This window comes from Aotus nancymaae, unplaced genomic scaffold, assembly GCF_030222135.1.
Source record: "Aotus nancymaae isolate 86718 unplaced genomic scaffold, 86718_ANA_hifiasm-v0.15.2.pri h1tg000057l, whole genome shotgun sequence".
Taxonomy (NCBI): Eukaryota; Metazoa; Chordata; class Mammalia; order Primates; family Aotidae; genus Aotus; species Aotus nancymaae.
The window spans coordinates 14,300,591-14,320,640 of NW_026988471.1; the positions used below are offsets into that span (position 1 = coordinate 14,300,591).

General features: G+C 38.1%; 1 protein-coding gene across 2 annotated transcripts in view; it reads right to left on the reverse strand.

Moving 5' to 3' along the window:
• Positions 1–20,050, reverse strand: part of NBAS (NBAS subunit of NRZ tethering complex) — a 372,519-nt gene that overhangs the window by 138,122 nt on the left and 214,347 nt on the right. For both annotated transcript variants that reach the window (XM_064363868.1, XM_064363867.1), the window contains 3 exons: positions 11,041–11,208; positions 8,444–8,557; positions 7,995–8,118 (listed from right to left, as the gene is read on the reverse strand). In XM_064363868.1, coding sequence (XP_064219938.1) covers positions 7,995–8,118; positions 8,444–8,557; positions 11,041–11,208 — 406 coding nt within the window. The remainder of the gene's footprint in view (positions 1–7,994; positions 8,119–8,443; positions 8,558–11,040; positions 11,209–20,050) is intronic.

A 20,050-nucleotide genomic window follows, 5' to 3' on the forward strand; every position in this document is an offset into this window, starting at 1 on the left:
CAGGGGCTTTACCATTGAACATAGTAAATAAATAAATAAATAAAATAAAATAAAACCTCTACATTTAGCAGTGTGCACGAATTTAATTTGTAATGCTAGTTCTCAAACCTTGAATATAATGCATTTTCTAAACAAGTTATATGGCCAAAACCAGATGAAATCTATGCTTAAGCCTTCAAGCACTAATTCTGTGCAAAGTAAGTGCCTCTAGAAAGCACTCTGATAAATTTAATTCCAGAACAAAACCCATAAGGTTGCCCATATTATTGATTCAGAAATCATTAGCCATTAAATCATTCATCTAGCTAAATAATGACCAATTTTCTTCAGTTAGTCTCCATAAAAATCTTTTCATCAACTTTATTAAAAAATTCTAAAAAGTCAGATCATGTTAGGAAGTTTAATTTATATTATGACCTACTTCTAAAGTCAAGAATTACTTTTTTACCACAATTTTTAATCTGTGTCACTTATAACCTACATCATTTTTCACTTCTGCTGAGTTTCTGACAAATATTTGATACTATAAAATAGCCAAAGGTAACTGTTCCAGACATATTGGCACTAGCAAAATATATAAAATGTGATAGGGAATATGAAAATGCTTCATAAATTATAAATCCAAATGTACATAAAAGGGATTATTATTATTGAAAATCACCTCTACATTTAATATTGATGGTATAGTAATAAGTTTTCTTAATATAAATTGTAAGTGTTCTGAAATGTTTTTATCATACAATGACATTTGAAAATTTTTTAAAATTCCTTAATAGACTTAGATTCTTCCTCTGGTGAAATATTAAAATCTGATTGTCAGAAAATATAATCTCAAGAAACACCAGGGCAGACAGAAAATCACTGCAGGCCCTTAAAATCCCATAGACACCACTAAGCACAGTACACAAACTAGGGTGCAGATGCGCTAAGAGCGTACGTTCAGTTCACTGGCCCAATGACTGACAGACACATTGTAATTACTCTCATCATTGCGAAGACACATTCATTCCACAGCTACCTCATAGAAAATCCTCACAGCTGTAAAGGATAGAAGATTTAGCAGTAGATGTGGTACTCAGAGTTTGAGCCTTAAGTTGAAGAGACCAGACACAGCCATAAAAGACCTGGGGAGTTTTCTCTACGCTGCCTAGTGAGAAGTTCAGAGAGTTAGGTCTCAGTATGAAAAATGGACACATGAGGCTGGGGAGAATCTAATATTTAAAGTGAAACTTTCCAAACAGTCTTGACTATGGTTTCACAATTGAATCCCCTGAGGTTCTCCAGAAAACACATGATGTATGAGCCAGGTGTGGTTTGGGAGGCTGAGATGGGAGGACTGCCTGAGTCCAGGAGTTTGAGACCAGCCTGGACAACATAAAGAGACTCTGTCTCTACATTAACAATAAAAAAATTTAGCTGGGCATGGTGTGTGCACCTGTAGTTCCAGCTACTTAGGAAGCAGTGGTGGGAGGGTCTCTTGTGCTCAGGAGGCTGAGACAGCAGCAAACCACAGTCATGCCACTGCACTCCAGCCTGGCAACAGAGCAAGATGCTACCTCATATAAAAAATTAAAATTGATAAATGTGCCCAACTCCAGAGTTACTGAAAAAATCACCTACAATGGATTCAAGGGCCACAGTATTTCTTAAAAATTTTCCTAAGAGATTCTAAAGTGTGACCAGGAAGGAGAACTACAGAGGTAAGTCCTGAAAAAATGGTGAAATCATAATTGGGTCGACCGAAGGGCAAGGTGGTAGTAAGGACAATCACGCAGGTCAGGGGACCGACTGAGCCGAGGAGCACATGTGGGAGCCCAGCATGAAGCCATCAGGGAGCAACAGCCCCGAGGCAGAACATTCAAGCTTTATAGATAAGAAAACAGAAGCAAAGGAAAACAGTGTAATATTCTTCTGCTTGAAATCCCTATAGCTCTTGATAGAGGGTTCATTCAAAATGTTTTAATTCACTCACAAAGCCTTGCACTCCTTCTCAGCCTAGTATCGCTTCATTTCTCCACTGGCTAGCCACACATATCCTTCCTCCCCAGGTACTGGAATAGCTTACAAATCCCTGAAAAATCATAAAGTTTTAAATGTTCTTTGCCTCTGTGAATTTTATCCCCTCTTCCTAAAATATGTCATTTCTTCTTCTCCTAAACCCACCTCTCTATCCATTTCCTCCTTTATTCATCCTTCCAAGTCCCAGTCAAACATCACCTGCTTCAGAAGGCTTCTTCACAACACCTTCTCCCTCAGCTGCCACACCTCTACAATCCCAATGCCTCTGGGTTTGCCTGTCATAGCGCGTATCACACATCTGTCTGTCTCCCCATCTCTTTTAGAAGCCTGTTGAAGACAAGGACAATGTCTCAAACTTTATATTCTAAGTTCCTAGGACAGGGCCTAGCACACAGGTGGCTAGAGGACCTCTCCTTCAGTGAATAACGTCCACACGGTTAGAAAGGGAACTGGAAGAGATCCCTGATCATCCTCAGGTATGTTTCCCCCACTCCATAAAGCTCCACAAGAAAACCTCACTATTTGCTTTACTCCTCAAGATTGTTTTGATACCTCATCATTTAGTTATCAACTATGCAAAGATGGCCGAGTACTGTAAGGATTCTACGAAAAGAGGAGGCAGATTAACCCAGAAATATGCACCTCTCAAGGGCCCAATTGCTTACATACTCAACGTTTCTCCAAAAACAGCACTGGAAAATATCAGAAGCCTAATACAATGAGCAATCAATTTGAGAGGGTCTACTCGAAGAAAGCAGCCAACTTTAAGATGTTTAACCATGTGGTTCCACTATTTGGCTTTTTTGTAAAGCCTTTTTGTTCCATTATTTTGCCTTTTGTACCTTTTATATGAGAGGTATTCAAATTTACATACAGGTACAAGTATATCTCAAAGATACTAGAAGTTTTGTTTCAGACTACCGCAATACAGCAAATATTGCCATAAACTACATCACACAAATTGTTTGGTTTCTCAGTGCATATTAAAGTTCTGTTTACACTATACTGTAGTCTATTAAGTATGTAATAACATTACGTCTAGAAAACCATGTACATACCTTAATTTAAAAATACTTTATTGTTAAAAAATGCTAGTAATCATCTGAGCCTTCAGTAAGTCTTAAATCTTTTTGCAGGTGAAAGGTCTCAATGTTGATGGCTGCTGACTGATCAGGATTGTGGTTGTTAAAGGTTGTGGTGACTGTGGCAATTTCTCAAAATGAACCAACCTCTGTTAGCTTCATACTGTTCTTCTGTAGTTTCCTTACCCTTTTCAGGCTTCACAGAATTAAAGGCAGTAAAAGGGACGTGTTCCGGATTACACTTTGGCTTAAGGGAATGTTGTGGCTGGTCTGATTTTCTATGCCGGCCACTAAAACTCTCTCTACATCAGCAATAAGGTTGCTTTGCTTTCTTATCATCTGTGTGTTCACTGGAGTAGCACTTTTAATTTCCTTCAAGAACTTTTCCTCCGCATTCACAACTTGGCTAACTATAAGTCTTTCTCAGCTTTCAACACACCTTGCACACTAAGCTTAATCATTTCCAGCTCTTAAAGTTACAGATGTGCAACTCTTCCTTTGACTTGAACATTTATAGGCCATTATAGGGTTATTAACTGGCCTCACTTCAATATTGTTGTGTATCAGAAAACAGAGAGACCCAAGAAGAGGGACAGAGATGGAAAATGGCTGGTCAGTGGAGCAGTCAAAACACAGATGACATTTATCAATTAAGTTTACATCTTATATTCGTGCAGCTCATGGTGCCCCAAAACAATTACAACAGTAACATCAAAGATCGCTAATTACAAATCACCGTAACAGATACAACAATAATGAAGAGTTTGAAATATTGTGAGAACTATCAAAATATGACAGAGAGACATGAAGTGAGCACATTATGTTGAAAAAAATGGCTCTGATAGACTTGCTTAACATAGAGTTGCCATAAATCTTCAATTTTTTAAAAAGCACTGTATCTGCAAAGTGCAATATAGCAAAGAACAATAAAGTATGCTCATACTTTGCAAATTAAATAACAAAAATATCATATAAACCGATGTTTGTGAACGTCATGATTACTTCAGTCCCCATTATTATGCCAAAAAACAGGTGATACGCCCATATCCAACCTAGTATTCTCTTTTTTTTAAGAAAAAAAAGGAAGAAAGAAAGAGAGAAAGAAAAAAAGAAGAATGAAGAAGAGGAAGAAAAAGGAAGAGAAAGAGGGAGAGAGAACGGGAGTATTGCTTTGTTGCCCAGGCTAGAATGCAGTCTAAATATGGGAATTGAAAATCTCTTTTATGCCAATAATTGTGCTTAACAATGGAGACAGGAAGGAATAAGGCAAGAAAATAACAAACAAGCAGCCAACCAATATTTCATTTAAACCTATGAAATGCTATGCAATTACTGAGGAGTAATTTACTTCTAATTATATAGTCACTTTTGGAATAGGTGTGATATGGTACTGATAAGAATGCATGTTTTGTGTATTTGAAGTGGAGAGTTCTATAAATGTTTATTAAGTTTACTTGTTCCGGGTCTGAGTTCAAGTCCTGGATATCCTTGTTAATTTTCTATCTCATTGATCAATCTAATATTGACAATGTGATGTTACAGTCTCCTACTATTATTGTGTGGGAGGCTAAGTCTCTTTATAAGTCATTAAGAACTTGTCTTATGTATCTGGGTGCTCCTGTATTGGGTACGTGTATATATAGGATCGTTAGCTCTTCTTGTTGCATTTATCCTTTTACCATTATGTAACATCCTTCTTTGCCTCTTTTGATCTTTGTTGCTTTAAAGTCTATTTTATCAGAGGTAAGAATTGCAACCTGCTTTTTATTTATTTATTTATGTTTGCTCTCTGTTTGGTTGGTAAATCTTCCTCTGTCCCTTTGTTTTGAGTCTTTGTGTATCGTTGCATGTGAGATGGGTCTAGATATAGCATACCAATGGGTTTTGGCTTCTTATCCAGTTAATAATATATATGAGTTTAATACTGCCATTTGATGCTAGCTGGATATATTTTTGGAAAGACTGATACTGTTTGCTCCTTTATATGTATAGTGCTTCTTTCAGAAGCTTCTGCAAAGCAGGCCTGGTGATGGTGAAATCTCTAAGTACTTGCCTGTTTGCAAAAGATTATATTTTTCCTTCGCTTTCGAAGCTCAGTTTGGCTGGATAAATTCTGGGTTGAAAGTTCTTTTCTTTAAGGATGTTGAATATTGGCCCCTACTCTTTTCTGGCTTGTAGGGTTTCTGCTGAGAGATCTGCTGTGAGTCTGATAGGCTTCCCTTTGTGGGTAACCTGACCTTTCTCTCTGGCTGCTCTTAGTATTTTCTCCTTCATTTCAACCCTAATGAATCTGACGATTCTGTGCCTTGGGGTTAGTCTTCTTGAGGAATATCTTTGTGGTGTTCTCTGTATTACCCGAAGTTGAATATTGTCCTGTCTTACTAGGTTGGGAAAGTTTTCCTGAATAATCTCCTGAAGAGTATTTTCCAACTTGGATTCATTCTCTTCATCACATTCAGGTACACCTATCAAATGTAGATTAGGTCTTTTCACATAGTACCATATTTCTTGGAGACTTTGCTCATTCTTTTTTATCCTTTTTTCTCTAATTTTGACTTCTCATTTTATTTCGTTAAGTTGGTCTTCAAACTCTGATATTCTTTCTTCTGCTTGATCAATTCGACTGTTAAAACTTTTGCATACATCGCGAAGTTCTCGTGTTGTGTTTTTCAGCTCCATTAATTCACCTATATTCCTCTCCAAATCGTCTATTCTCGTTAGCATTTCATCAAACCTTTTTTGAAAGTTCTTAGTTTCTTTGCATTGGGTTAGAACAAGTTCTCTTAATTCACAGAAGTTTCTTATCATTCACCTTCTGAAGCCTACTTCTGTTAATGGAACATACTCATTCTCCATCAGGGCTTGTTCCATTGCTGATGAGGAACTGTGATCACCTGTAGAGGGAGAGGCATTCTGATTTTGGGTATTCTCGGCCTTTTTACGCTGGTTTCTTCCCATCATTGTAAATTTATCCACCTGTCGTCTTTGTGATTTCCGACTTTCAAATTAGGTTTCTGAGTGGACGTCCAACTTGTTGATTCCCAGCACCGAAATCTGAGCAATCCACTGCGCCGGCCAAAACAGCGGTGTTAAGATTGATGGTGCTTTTCTGCCCGGGAATCGGCCAAAAGGGGACCCAGTCCTGCTCACTCTGCACCAAGAACTGCCGCACTGAGGTGCCAGCAAAACCGCCGCGCCGGCCACAAGAGTCGCGCTGGCAACCCGTGGGGCTCCTCCGCTGGGAATCTCCTGGTCCATGAGCAACAAAAATTCGTCTCAAAGTGTGGCGTCCTCTCGTTCTCTGCACTTTCACTGGGAGCTACAATCCCAAGCTGCTAGTGGTCAGCCATCTTGGATCTCTCTCTCCAACCTAGTATTCTCTTAAGGTCTCAGATTCTATCTGTACAAACTACCTGCCTGGATGACCAATCATACCATGGGCAACTGATGTAAGACAATAAAAAGAAAAGCAATCAGTAAGGAAGAATAGTTAAACAGGGAAAGAGAAACATGACTGTACTCTTCATACATACTCAATCTCAACTGTAAGAGGTACCATGAATTTAATAATAGCTTTTTGGAGAAGAAAAGAAACATAAATATATCCATAACTGTGATATATGCCCTGAACAGAGAAGAACAGGTAGAGAAACATGCATCTCAGAATTGAAGAAAAATGGTATACTTAGTAAAAACCTCTCCTCTTCCCAGCAGCATGTGAGTACTGATTGATAGAAAAAAATTATCTAAAAATAAGCTATACTATCAGGTTTGGGAGGAATTAGCAGTTCTGTTCCCTGTATGCATTTTCCTAAATTTGACTTCACTCAGCAATGTGCTCAGTCAACAGATAGCACTGTCCAGGTTTATTGGCAGTTAGAGGTGGCCAGTAATACAATAAAAAGTAATAATAAGTAATAAAATAATAAGTGCAAGTTATGGATGGGACTTTCAAGAAAACTGCTTTTCCTTCATCCCTTTTCCTTCTCACTGATGTCCGAAATAGAGACAAGATAGCTAAAGTTCCAGTAGCCTTTGAATTATGAAATATTCACTAAGGATGGCAGAGCAGAGGGAGGGGGAATTGAAAGGACACGGTCAAGGAAACTACCCTAGAACCTTAAAAAGAAGAAGGCTAGCCAGGCGTGGTGGCTCACGCCTGTAACCCCAGCACTTTGGGAGGCTGAGGTGGGCAGATCACGAGGTCAGGGGTTCAAGACAAGCCCGACCAACATGGCGAAACCCCAACTCTACTTAAAAATACAAAAATTAGCCGGGCGTGGTGGTGCGCACCTGTAATCCCAGCTACTTGGGAGGCTGAGGCAGGAGAATGGCTTGAACCTGGGAGGTGGAGGTTGCGGTAAGCTGAGAGCATGCCATTGTACTCCAGCCTGGGCTACACAGCGAGACTCTGTCTCAAAAAAAAAAAGAGAAAAAGAAGAAGACTAAAGGGAAAAAAAGGTACAAATTGTAAGTTGTCTTTGGTAAATGTGCATGCATTTAATTCTTTTCAAAAATTTCCACAAGCAGAAAATTCTGAAGATCAAATATGGCCTACATTCTATTAATCATAAAATCAGGAAATAAATTTTATTGAGCATTTTTTGCATTCACTATGAGAATCACCTTAAATAACTAGCCCCTTAAAGACAGGAATGATATTTATCCCTTTAAACCCTCAATATAAGTACAAATCCTGAAAACAGTAGGTTCTCAATAAATGTTTTAAACAAAATTAATACATGGATGAATGAATGAATGATGGTGTCAAGTTAAGCAATTCAAAATTACTGAAAAATTTCTTTTCCAAATTCTTGTTCATTTGTACATTCTTAGTTAACAATGTTATCCTAGAGTTACACACTGTCAAGGAACTAGAATCTTCTCTCTTACCCTCGGTTGTTGGAAATACTTCTTCTCCTTTATTTTTAGCTTCTGCCAGTTTTCCAGTTCTCAGCAATACTTCCGCAAAGCTTTCCACTGGAACATGCTGATAGGTGTCATAGGTCACTTCAGACTAGACAAAAGAAGCAGTTTCACCAAGTAGCAGGGTGCCTTTTGTTATACAAATATATGCTTAGAAAACACAATTATAAGATGTTATGTCTTCTGGTGACCTGAATAATAACTTCTCACAAACTAAAGCATATGATTTTACGAAACATTTTTAAACAGATGTTAATCTCATAATGTGTCATGATATATACCAAAGAAACATGTAAAACCAATGAATAAAATGAGTAAGACAAGTAAGTATATTTTCAGGAAAATTTTAGTTTTTGTTTATACTGTCTATAACAGCATGACAGTTAAATCTATCGTCTTAGACTCACTGTCCTTACCTCAGTGACAAAAGGATTTGAGATGACAGATTCATAAAAAGGATGACACCCTTGTTTTTCCAGATCTTCATTAGCTGTAGTTCCTATTTGATATGCACCACCATATTTTTGCTCCTGAAAAGAAAAAAGTAAAGAAAAATGGATAAAAAAGAAAGAGAAGGCAAGGGGGTAGGAAAAGGAGTAAAAACAAGGAAGGAAAGGAGAGAGAGCAAGGAAGAAAAGGCTGATTTCAGGAGAAACTGATCAATGCTTCCTGTACTTCCCATGACCTAAAAAGAGGGCCAGAGTCACACAGATACCCAGCAGAGAATGAAGGATAATAACCACATGCTAAGAGCAGCACATCAACCCCACCCTGCAATGCCTTTTTCTTTTCCCGGTCACTTTGACATCAATGAATTAGAAACATTGAAGCAATCAATGTTGTTCACATGGTGAGTTTTCTACACTACTATCAGAATAACCACTCAAAAACATCATCTTGCTGGGCGCTGTGGCTCACGCCTGTAATCCCAGCTCTTAGAGAGGCAAAGGCGGGAGGATAGCTTGAGCCCAGGAGTTCGAGACCTGCTTGGGCAATATAGTGAGACCCCATTCTCCACAAAAAGGAAAGAAAAAAGACAAAACATCACCTTGTCTGTGTTGCTGCCCTGCTTAAAAATCCTTCAGTAGCTCTAAACAAGGCAAACAGCCAACAGCCTAAAAACTAAACTATGTAGAATAACATCTGAAGTGATCGAATGTTAATTAACATGAAAGGCTAACTTTCCACCTCAACCAAACTGCCTGCTTTATGCATCTTATTGGCTTCTACGTCTGTCTCCCACTGTAAGGGTCCTGCCCTGCTGATTGCCTCCTTAGAATCTAACTTTCCTTTCAGGCCCAGTTCAGACCTGACCTGCTGAATCCTTGTCAGATGGACACAAGATGATATGATTGTGTCCCTTTCATGATCCCCATCTCTTCCACAACTACCACCCACACACACCTTCAAGACATGTTATCAGCATTGCAGATTAGCAAGAACTTTAGTATGCCTAGATTATAGTTAATTATCTTTATGTTTTGCTTTCTCCAAATAAATTACAAAGCTCCTTACTGGAAGAGCCAAGTAAAAGGAATTCACCTATTCCTCCAAGGCTTACTGCAGTTACATTATGCCAAGCACAGTCTAGGGAAACAATGAAGCTGCTGCTGCTGCTGCAAATGATAAAAATTACAGCTGAGATTTAACGGTGACTCAGTAAATGGCATCTTCATTTATTCAACTGTTTGGACCATTGTCCTTAAGTCTCTTCTTTCTCCCACATCCAGACCATCAGCAAGTCTAACAAATACATCCCATCCCCAAACCAGCCTCTTCCCACTGCCTTCATCTCTATCCTAGCTCAAACTACCCACGTCTCTCACCGGGAGGACTGATCTCACTGCATGTTGGCTTCTATCTCACTGACTCTTTTCTATTCTTTCTACAGCACTTAAATGAGCACAGTAAAAGTAAAGTTGGATCACACAATTGCATTGCCTAAATTCTCCAAAAGCTTTCCATCTTACTCAAAACAAAATCTATAGTTATCATCACAGTCTACATGAGGCTTTAAATGATGAGACTCCCTACCACCTTTCTGATCTCGTCACCTTCCATTCTCCCCATTGTTCACTCAGCTCAGGCCACACTGGCCCCTTTTATGTTCTATGCAGATGTCAAGTGTGCTACCCCACTCCGGGGGGGATAGGGTTTGCATTTGTTCTCCTTGGTTCAACCATATTTCTGCTCAAAGTGGCTCCTTTTCTGAGAAACCTAACTTCTCTATCTTAATCAGAACTTCACTCCCCAGGATCACTCAGGATTTACCTGACTTGCTTACTTATGTTTGTCACGCTCGTTATCAGCTGCCATTATATTATTATACAAATGTGTATTTTCTGTGTCTCCCCAACTGACATATAAGTTCCACAGGAGAAGGGAATTAGACTGAAGTGTTTCCCCACCGTATTCCCAGTAATTAGCATAGCATTTGAAAGGAAAAAAATGTCTAATAAGTATTTGCTGAATGAATAAATGAATAAGATGCACAAGGGGTGTTTGTTTGAGGCGAACTGCTAATAGTCCTGTGTTTTTCCTCATTGTTTTCCAGTGTGAGATTAAAGGACTGCAGTGCGAGGATGCAGAGCAAACTCAATGGCTCTACTGCCTGCCCTAACTTGGACTTCCAGAATGAAAGCAAGAATCTGTTCAACTGTCCTCTTTCTTGAGAGCCCTCAGTCTGCCTCCTAGCACTCTTCCTCAACTATCAGCCTGTAGAAACATAGCAAAAGCAAGTAAGCATTGATAAAATTTTTCTTTTCATCTCACTAAATTCTGATATATAAACCTAGCCTTACCTAAATCTCTATTAGTGTCCTTTGCAAGTATTCCATGGGAATATATTACATTCTATAAAACAGATTACTCATTCCCTATCTGATGAGAGGTCTATATTTCTTAAGAGATTTTTTTAACCATCTAGAGAAGATAAAGATGTAATAGTGAAAGCATTGCTAATGAATTTATATAAACCATACAACTGATTTTAAAAAAAAGATGCACTGCTTACCTGAAGGGGTCGAAGGTAAGTTAAAGACTTCTTCCACCACTGCCCATCACTGACGGCCTGCAGCACCGCCTTGGTGGTGGTCGTGGTGTTGGAAAGGACTTTCATGGTGGTAGCAGTGGTCCAGCGTAATAGGTCAGCTGAATTGCTACCTGGAACACCTACTTCATCCTGTGTTAAAGAAATGAAATAGCAAGGGCAAAAATGTGTATTGTCATAAGAACAGAGAAGACAGTGATAATGTGAATGTTTAAAATGATCAGATATTAAACATGAAGATAGATAAATTTAAAAATCCATCCATCTTTGCTTATAACAAAGTAAATGTTAAAAGAGCACTATCAACATATTGCTCTCTCTGAATCATTTGCCAAAAAAATAAAACTGGGGAAAGAGAAAAACACCGTAGTGCATTAGTTAAATAATCCCTCAGAAATATTTATAAAACAAATAATTGGTATTTTATTTTTTTACCAATCTAATATCCTAACCATGAGATACTCATATTTGTTTCCTTAACAATACATTTTAAAGTACTTATCATTTAGATTAATTAAAAATACATTATTCATCTGAATAATGCCACTGCAACCCAGAAAGAAGTAGAAGATTCAGACAATGAACGTTTAACTATCAAAAGGCGTTTCCATCCAAACGAGTAGGTAATTAATAGTCTTTGACGGGTTTATAATGTGGTACCTCCAGCCAATCTTGAAGCAACCAGCTGAAGTTCTCACTCTCCATTACTACTCTGGCAGATTCCAGGAGGAGAAAATGTCAATACATTAATTACAGTCTTGTAAACAGAAAGGATGAAGACCTATCTGCATTTAGTCAAGGAAAAATATTATTTGTTCTATAACTTCTTTCTTTATTGTCTATCCACTTCCACTTACTTCTTTTTTCTTAAGAATCTCAGTTAAACAAGAGAAAAACTTAAGGCTTAGTTTATCAATACCAAAAGCTTGTTGTGACTGACAGAAGGATAACCTACTTAATAGCTTAGTTTGGCTACTTAGGTCTACATCCTGTTATTCATTAAGTTATAATTTAAGTAATAAAAAGGAATAAATCATGTAATCAATAATGACCAGGGCATCAGCACATAAAAAATACTTAAAACATACTCTTTTAGATCAACTTGACAGTTTCCATATATGGTAAGTAGAATTATGGGCCCCCGAAGATGGCCACATCCTTAACCCTAGAATCTGTGACTATGTTACATGGCATGGCAAAAAAAAAAAAAAAAAAAAAAAAAAAGTGCAGGTGTGATTAAAGGTATAGACCTGGAAATGAGGAGATTATTCTGAATTATCTGAGTGGGACCAAGCTAATCACATGAGCCCTTAAAGCAGAGGATCTTTCTCAACGAGGATGAGAGAGAAGGAGTGTCAGAGATAAGCCATGGGGCATGAGGCAGGAGAGATTTGAAGGAAGAACTCAACCCACAGTTGCTGGCTTTGAAGAGGAACAAAGGGAACCACAGGCCAAGGAATATTGCAGCCTGTAGACACTGAGAACAGTCCTCAGGTGACTTCCAGTAAGACAGTGCAGACCTCAGTCCTACAACCATAAGGAATTAAATTCTACCAACACCATGAATAAGCATAGAACCAAGATCTTTCCAGAGCCTCTGGAAAAGAACACAGCCTTGTTGGCATCTTGATTTTGGCCCTGTGTGGCTCTAAGAAGAGACCCAACCAAGCCTGTAAGATTTCTGTCCTATGGGAACTGTAAAATCAACCATATGTTTTAAAGCTGCAAAGTTTGTGGTAATACGAGACAGTAGCAACAGAAAACAAACACATTACATTGTATTGTTTCTTGTGAAAGTGCAAAAACCATCAACTCAATGCGATATTATATACTATAATTTAATTATGAAAACAGCAACATAGAAAAATGAATGACATATAAAGAAAGAAAAAAAAAAACAGATAAATTGCCTGTATAACAACAATGCAAAAAATAATTGTTTGAGGTTTGAATGCCAATAAAATACAGTACCTCTCCCAGGTTCCAGATTGTGGCAGATGCCACAGTTTAGTTCACTCAACTCCACTCAGACCCCCTTACTGATTGTCTCACTGTTGCTAGCAGTTGAGAAGCTAAAAACTACATTTCCTCCATTCCCTTATAGCTGGTGTTCCACACATAAACTCGTTTTCTCTCTCACTTTATATATCTCATACTAGGAAACGGGTTGAAAAAATGAGTAAGACACAGGCTCTGCCCTCAAGGAGCTCAGAAAATAGGGAGGAAAGCAGAGATAGAGAGAAATAATTACTGAATAATAACTTTGATATGAGAGGTATTAGCACACATAGAGTACTACAAGAACAGGAAGAGAGATCATTACATCCTCTGCCTAGAGGCACAATCACAGAAGGCTTCACAGAGAAGGTAATCTTTCAGCGGAAAAAAATTAAGGGTTTCCAGAGTAGAAGTGGTGAAAATAATTTCAGGAAGAAAATGCAACTTAAGAGGATGCAACTTATGAAACATGGCAAAATAGAAGAACCTTACGTGATTCAGGGAAACCACAGAACGCAGAACAGCAAGAGAAATAGCAGGACATGAGGATAAGAGAAGGTAGAGCTAAGCCCAGCAAGAGACTTACAAACCACGCAAAAGAATCTCCATTGTCGGTCGGGCGCGGTGGCTCACGCCTGTAATCCCAGCACTTTGGGAGGCCGAGGCGGGTGGATCACGAGGTCAAGAGATCGAGACCATCCTGGTCAACAAAGTGAAACCCTGTCTCTACTAAAAAATACAAAAATTAGCTGGGCGTGGTGGCGCGTGCCTGTAGTCCCAGCTACTCAGGAAGCTGAGGCAGGAGAATTGCCTGAACCCAGGAGGCGGAGGTTGCGGTGAGCCGAGATCGCGCCATTGCACTCCAGCCTGGGTAACAAGAGCGAAACTCCGTCTCAAAAAAAAAAAAAAAAGGAACCTCCATTGTCAACTAGAGGGAAGGGGAAAGTCACCAGAAGGCTTTAAACAAAGGGAGTAACATAATCAGATTTGTGTTTCAGTAATATTATTCAATGAGCAAGAACCCAGTTAGAAGACTGGTGCCTCAGTCCCAGTTTAAAATAATCAGGGACTGAATTGAGGTAGTGACACTGGGAACATAATTCAGTTATCATAAGGTATTTTCCAATTAAATGTATGACACTGGGAACATAATTAAGTTAGGTATTTTCCAATTAAATTTATATATTACATTTTAATGTTTTTCCAGAGGTAAATCAGAGAAGCAGAGAAATTCCATCCAAACATCTAACAAAGAAAGTTCAAGATCACCACGCTGGAACTTAGTGGAGATCTGGGAGAAAAAAAAAAAAAAAAAATGGAAGGAAAGTCAGTCAGTAACATGTAAACTATAATTGCTTGTGAAGCCAAGTCAGATACAGTGGAGGTAAAAAAATGAGCAGCCCAAGTTGCTGAGGAATACAGAGGACCAAGTTCACACAAAGGAGAAACAAAGACCTAGATACTTTATTTACCAGCAGTGAAGTCAGGCATCTTGTTTATAAGTATCATAATGGCTACCATTTATTAAACACCTACTATCTGTCCAAGACTGAGCTAAGTGTTTCATATAAGATCCCTAAATTTTACAATAACACTGTAAAAGTGTTAAAAATTATACTACCACTTGACACAAAAGTAAACTGATGATCAAATACATTGAATATGCTGCCTACAGAGAACTGGCCTAGAGGTGTCTCCTCTCTTCTCCTTAACCCAATTTGGCATCAAAGTGTACAGTTCACTTGTTCTTTACAGGATTTTGACACACTGGAAATATTACATTCACATTTACATTTGTATTTATTTAAGCTCGTTAATTTTTCTGTGTTATAAAACTAATACAAATTCACTAAAGACAGTTGGAAAATTCAAAAAAGTATGTAAAAGAAAAAGAATACTGTTTATTCACAGTCCCATGATGCAAAGACGCTTACAGCCAGCATATTCTCCTTTCCTGTGTTTAATTCATAGTATCCTTTTTAAATAACTTTTCATTGATGTATAAGCCATATCAAATGAGTGTATGGTTTAACAAATTTTAACACATTTATGTAACAGGCCCTTAGGCCAAGAAACACAGTTATAGAAGCTCCTCTTGAGTTTACCTGCAGCCAGTAATCTTCCAAAAACAAAACAAAAAAAAAACACTATCCTGACTTGCAGCAGCATAAATTAATTTTGTGTCTTTTTATACTTTATATGAATGAAATTATATACTTTTTTGTTCTGATTTCTTTTACTCAACATACATTCATTCAGATTTTGAGAGAAAGTTTGTCCAACTCCACGCCTGTAATCCCAGCAATTAGGGAGGCCAAGGTGGGAGGATGGCTTGAGGCCAGGGGTTGGAGACCAGCCTGAGCAACAAAATGGGACCTCATTTCTATAAAAAGTAAAACTTAAAAAAAATGTTCAACTCATTACTATGTCACATTATGTTGTATGAATATGCCAGAAATTATTTATCTTTTCTTCTACTAATGAGCATTTGGATAATTCCCAGATTGAAGATAATACCAATAGTGCTGCCCTGAACATGCTGGTAATTATATTTTGGTGAAAATATGTTTTCTGGGTATATACCTAGCAGTGGAATTACTAAGGCATAGAATGTACCTATGTCCAGATTTAGTAAATAGTGCCAAATATTTTCTAAAGTGGTTATACCAATTTAAATATTAACCAGCAATTGTAAGAGTTCTGGTTACTCCACATCCATGCCAACACATGGTACTTAATGTCTCTTTCATTTTAGCAATTCTGGTAACTATGTACTGGTATCTCTTTGTGGTTTTAATTTGCAACTCGCCAGAGACTAATGAAGTTGAATAACTTTTTGTATATTTTGGGCCACTCCACCCAGGCTGGAGTGCAGTGGCATGATCTTGGCTCACTGCAACCTCTACTTCCTGGGTTCAAGCGATTCTCCTGCCTCAGCCTCTTGATTAGCTGGGACTATAGGCATGTGCCACCATGACCGGCTAATTTTTTTTGTATTTTTAGTAGAGATGGGGTTTCACCATGTTAGCCAGGATACTCTTGACCTCTTGACCTCATGATCCACCCATCTCATCCTCCCAAAGTGCTGGAATTATAGGAGTGAGCCACTGCACACAGCCTATCCATCTTTTTTATTCACTTGTAGAAGTTTTTTATGTATTCTGGATATACATTCCTTATTAGATATATGAATTGTGAATATTGTGAATATTTGCTATTACTCTGTATATTATCATTTCATTCTCTTAACAGTGTCTTGTGATTAACAGATGTTCTTAATTTTAATTTAGTCCAATTCATCCGCTTTTAACCTTATGATTAGTACTTTTTGTATCATATGTAAGAAATCTCCAACCTGGCAACAAAGCAAGACGCCCATCTCTATAAAATAAAAAATAAAAAATTACCCAGGCATTGTGGCATGTGCCTCTATTCCTAGCTACATGGGAGGCTGAGGTAGTAGGATCACTTGAGCCCTGGAGGCTGAGACTGCAGTGAGCTTTGGCCATGCCACTAGCTTGCAGCCTGGATGTCAGGGATCCTTCTTTCAAAAAAACAAAAAGAAAAAAGAAAACGGAAATCTTTGCCTATTCCAAGATCACAAAGATGTTCTAAGTTTTCCTTGACATGCAATAATTTTGCTGAAAGTAAAATCTTAAGACAGTATCACATTTCTATCCACTCAAATATTATATGCATACTAGTAACGCACTTACCATAACATACTGACATTTACTTTTTTGTTGTTCTTCCCAACTAGACAGTGAGTTATTCAAGATCAGGGACACTATTTGTTCCTCGCTATATCCTCAGAGTATGTGAAAAATCTCTATTGTTTGGATCTCTAGATAGGTGAAAGACGTCTGATTTTATTGTGCTGTCTAAATGTTTGAAGATATATTTTCAAAAGTCTCACATGTGGCTGGGAGTGGTGGCTCATGCCTATAATGCCAGCACTTTGGAAGGCTGAGGTGGGCAGATCATGAGGTCAGGAGTTCGAGACCAGCATGGTCAACACGGTGAAACCTTGTTTCTACTTAAAATAGAAAATTAGCCAGGCACGGTGGTGCATGCCTGTAATCCTAGCTACTCAGGAGGCTGAGGCACAAGAATTGCTTGAATCTGGGAGGCAGAGGCTGCAGTGAGCTGAAGTCACACCAATGCACTCCAGCCTGGGTGACAGAGCAAGACTCCATCCAGGAGGTGGAGAGGGCTGGGGGAAGTCTCACATGTTTTATTCAGAGTGGGTAAATGTTATTCAAATAAGATTTCATGTCACATTTTCAATTCCTGTTCATCTTTAGAATCTTCTAAATCGAGAGGATGTATTGAATGATTTGAAAGTCATCAACTAATCCAAGTATAGAACTGAAAATATAAACACGGTAAGAATTATGGCACTTCAGCAGAATATAACTTCATTTAGAAGTAAATGAAACAAATTGAAAAATATCAATAAAAAATGCAGACTAAGCCAGCACAGTGGCTCATACCTGTAATCCTACTAGTTTGAAAGACTGAGGCAGGAGGATCACTTCAGGCCAGGAGTTCGAGACTGGCCTGGGCAATATGGCAAGACCTCATGTCTACAAAAAATTAAATTAAAAACCTCAATTAAAGATTTAAAAAGTTAGTAATTTTTTTTTCTGGTGGCATGTGCCTGTAGTCTTAGCTATTCCAGAAGCTGATGAGGGAAGACCACTTAAGCACAGGAGTTTGAAGCTGCAGTTAGCTATGACTGTGCACTCCAGCCTGCAGGACTCAGGGAGAAAGGGTGGGAAGAAGGTGAGGGATAAAAGACCACAAATTGGGTTCAGTATATACTGCTCGGGAGGCGGGTGCACCAAAATCTCACAAATCACCTCTAAAGAACTTACTCATTTAACAAAATACCACCTGTTCCCCAAAACCTTTGGAAATAATAAGTTTAAAAATCAAAATATAAAGAAGAAAGGAAAGAAAAATGCCACAAAACAATTATTCTATTTCATAAAATGGACCTAAACTGTGGTTCTGTTCAAATGGATGGGCTAGTTCAAGATAGGAAACTTAAAATGTATGAAAGTTAAAAGTTTGTTTCAGAAGATAAATGAAATTCACACACTCAGAAATGTATGTGATAAAAAGATTTTCTGTAGGAGCTTCTCCTAATGAGAATCCCAAAATACAAAGTAAAATGAAAGGCTCATTTGGACCACAGAAGCAGCATTTAATTTGGGGGCAGTCTATCAAGATCACAGTTTAACCAGAGACATTAATGTAGAAGACAGTTTTCTTTAATTTCATATAATGGGGAAAGAAAAAAGAGGTTAGGCAAAATTTACCCCCAAAATGATTAATACTGCCACTTTTTATATTCATAATGGCACACTGCTAATTAACTTAGAGTGTAGAACGGCAGAAATAGATTAAACCTCAAAACCAAATCAACAGTTCCCAGCATAAAATTTAGTATGAAATCCCATTAATGTCAAGTGTGTTACACAGTCAAAGGTTAGCTTATTAAGCATTAATAATATTTTTCAAATCCTGTAACAACAGACGCCATAACCAAACAAGTTCACAAGAACACAGATCGTTCTATGTGTCAAGTGTGGCTCACAAAAAAAATTACTGCTGGTCAATTACTATGATGAATAATCTATTTGGGAGTAGCTTTCTCCCATGTCCTATAGTAAGTGTTAATTTCTGGGAAATCTACTGGCCTACTGTAAACTGAGCTGGTGGCACATATAAATTAGGCAAGGATTAGACACAGATTAGGTTGAGCTCAACCACTACCTCTCTCCTCCAACATAGCCTTAAATAATCCAAAGTACTTCCCTGCACCTAACATTTATTTATAGCAAATTTCAACTGAACTCAAAATATTAAGTATGCAATCCTTATTACAGATGATACTACTTTTAGAAATCCCTGTCAGAACAAGTAACAGAAAAATACTCTATGGAGTAAATCACTCTAAAGTCTGACTCTGTTTCATCTCACCTGCCAATTAGCAGGCAAGGCTACAGCTTAGCTGATCTCATGTTTGGGGGCCATGGACTCCTATACATGTCTGATGGAAGCTGAGCCCTTTCCCCAAAAAATTCAACGAACATGCATGTGCACTCACATGAATACAAAGTCACACACACACACACACACACACACATCAAATTAGGTATACTGGCCAGGTGGAGTGGCTCATGCCTGTAATCCCAGCACTTTGGGAAACTGAAGCAGGAGGGTCGCTTAAGGCCAGGAGTTCGAGACCAGCCTGATCAAAATATTGAGACCCCCATGTCTAAAAAACAATAAAATATAAATTAGCCAGGGATAGTGACATGTGTCTGTAGTCCTAGATACTTGGGAGGCTGAGGCAGAAGGATCACTTAAGCCCAGGAGTTCAAGGATGCAGTAAGTTGTAACTGCACCACAACGTACTCCAGCCTTGGTGACACAGCCAAACCCTATCTCTCAAAATAAATAAATAAATAAAATTAGGCATACTATTTCAAGGGATTTAGAGGCCAAACCCATCTTGGGTTTCCTAGAATTCTTGGATCCAGATTATAAAAGCTACATTCAGGAAAAATAGAGGTATATAAAGTATATTTTTATTTTCTTTTTTCCATGCCCAATTTTTAAAATTACTTCTGATAAACGACTTTGGATTCGAGATGAACCCACAAAGTAAGTTTACTGAACACATAATCTGGCATGCCTACTATGTTTAAAACCTGCTGCTAGGCAATAGGATTACCATGACGATTAAGATATGGTCCCTGTTCCCAAGAAACTCATGATATAGTAGGGAAGATTTTACCAATTAAATGAGAAATTATCAAATTGGATTCCATTCCAATATGCCTCCCCATTTAACAGCAGAAATTATCACCGCTTATCACATCCATATCTTACTTTCTTCATTTATTCATTCATTCTTTAACAAATATTTATGACATCAACTTATGACAGGCATTATGGTAAACGC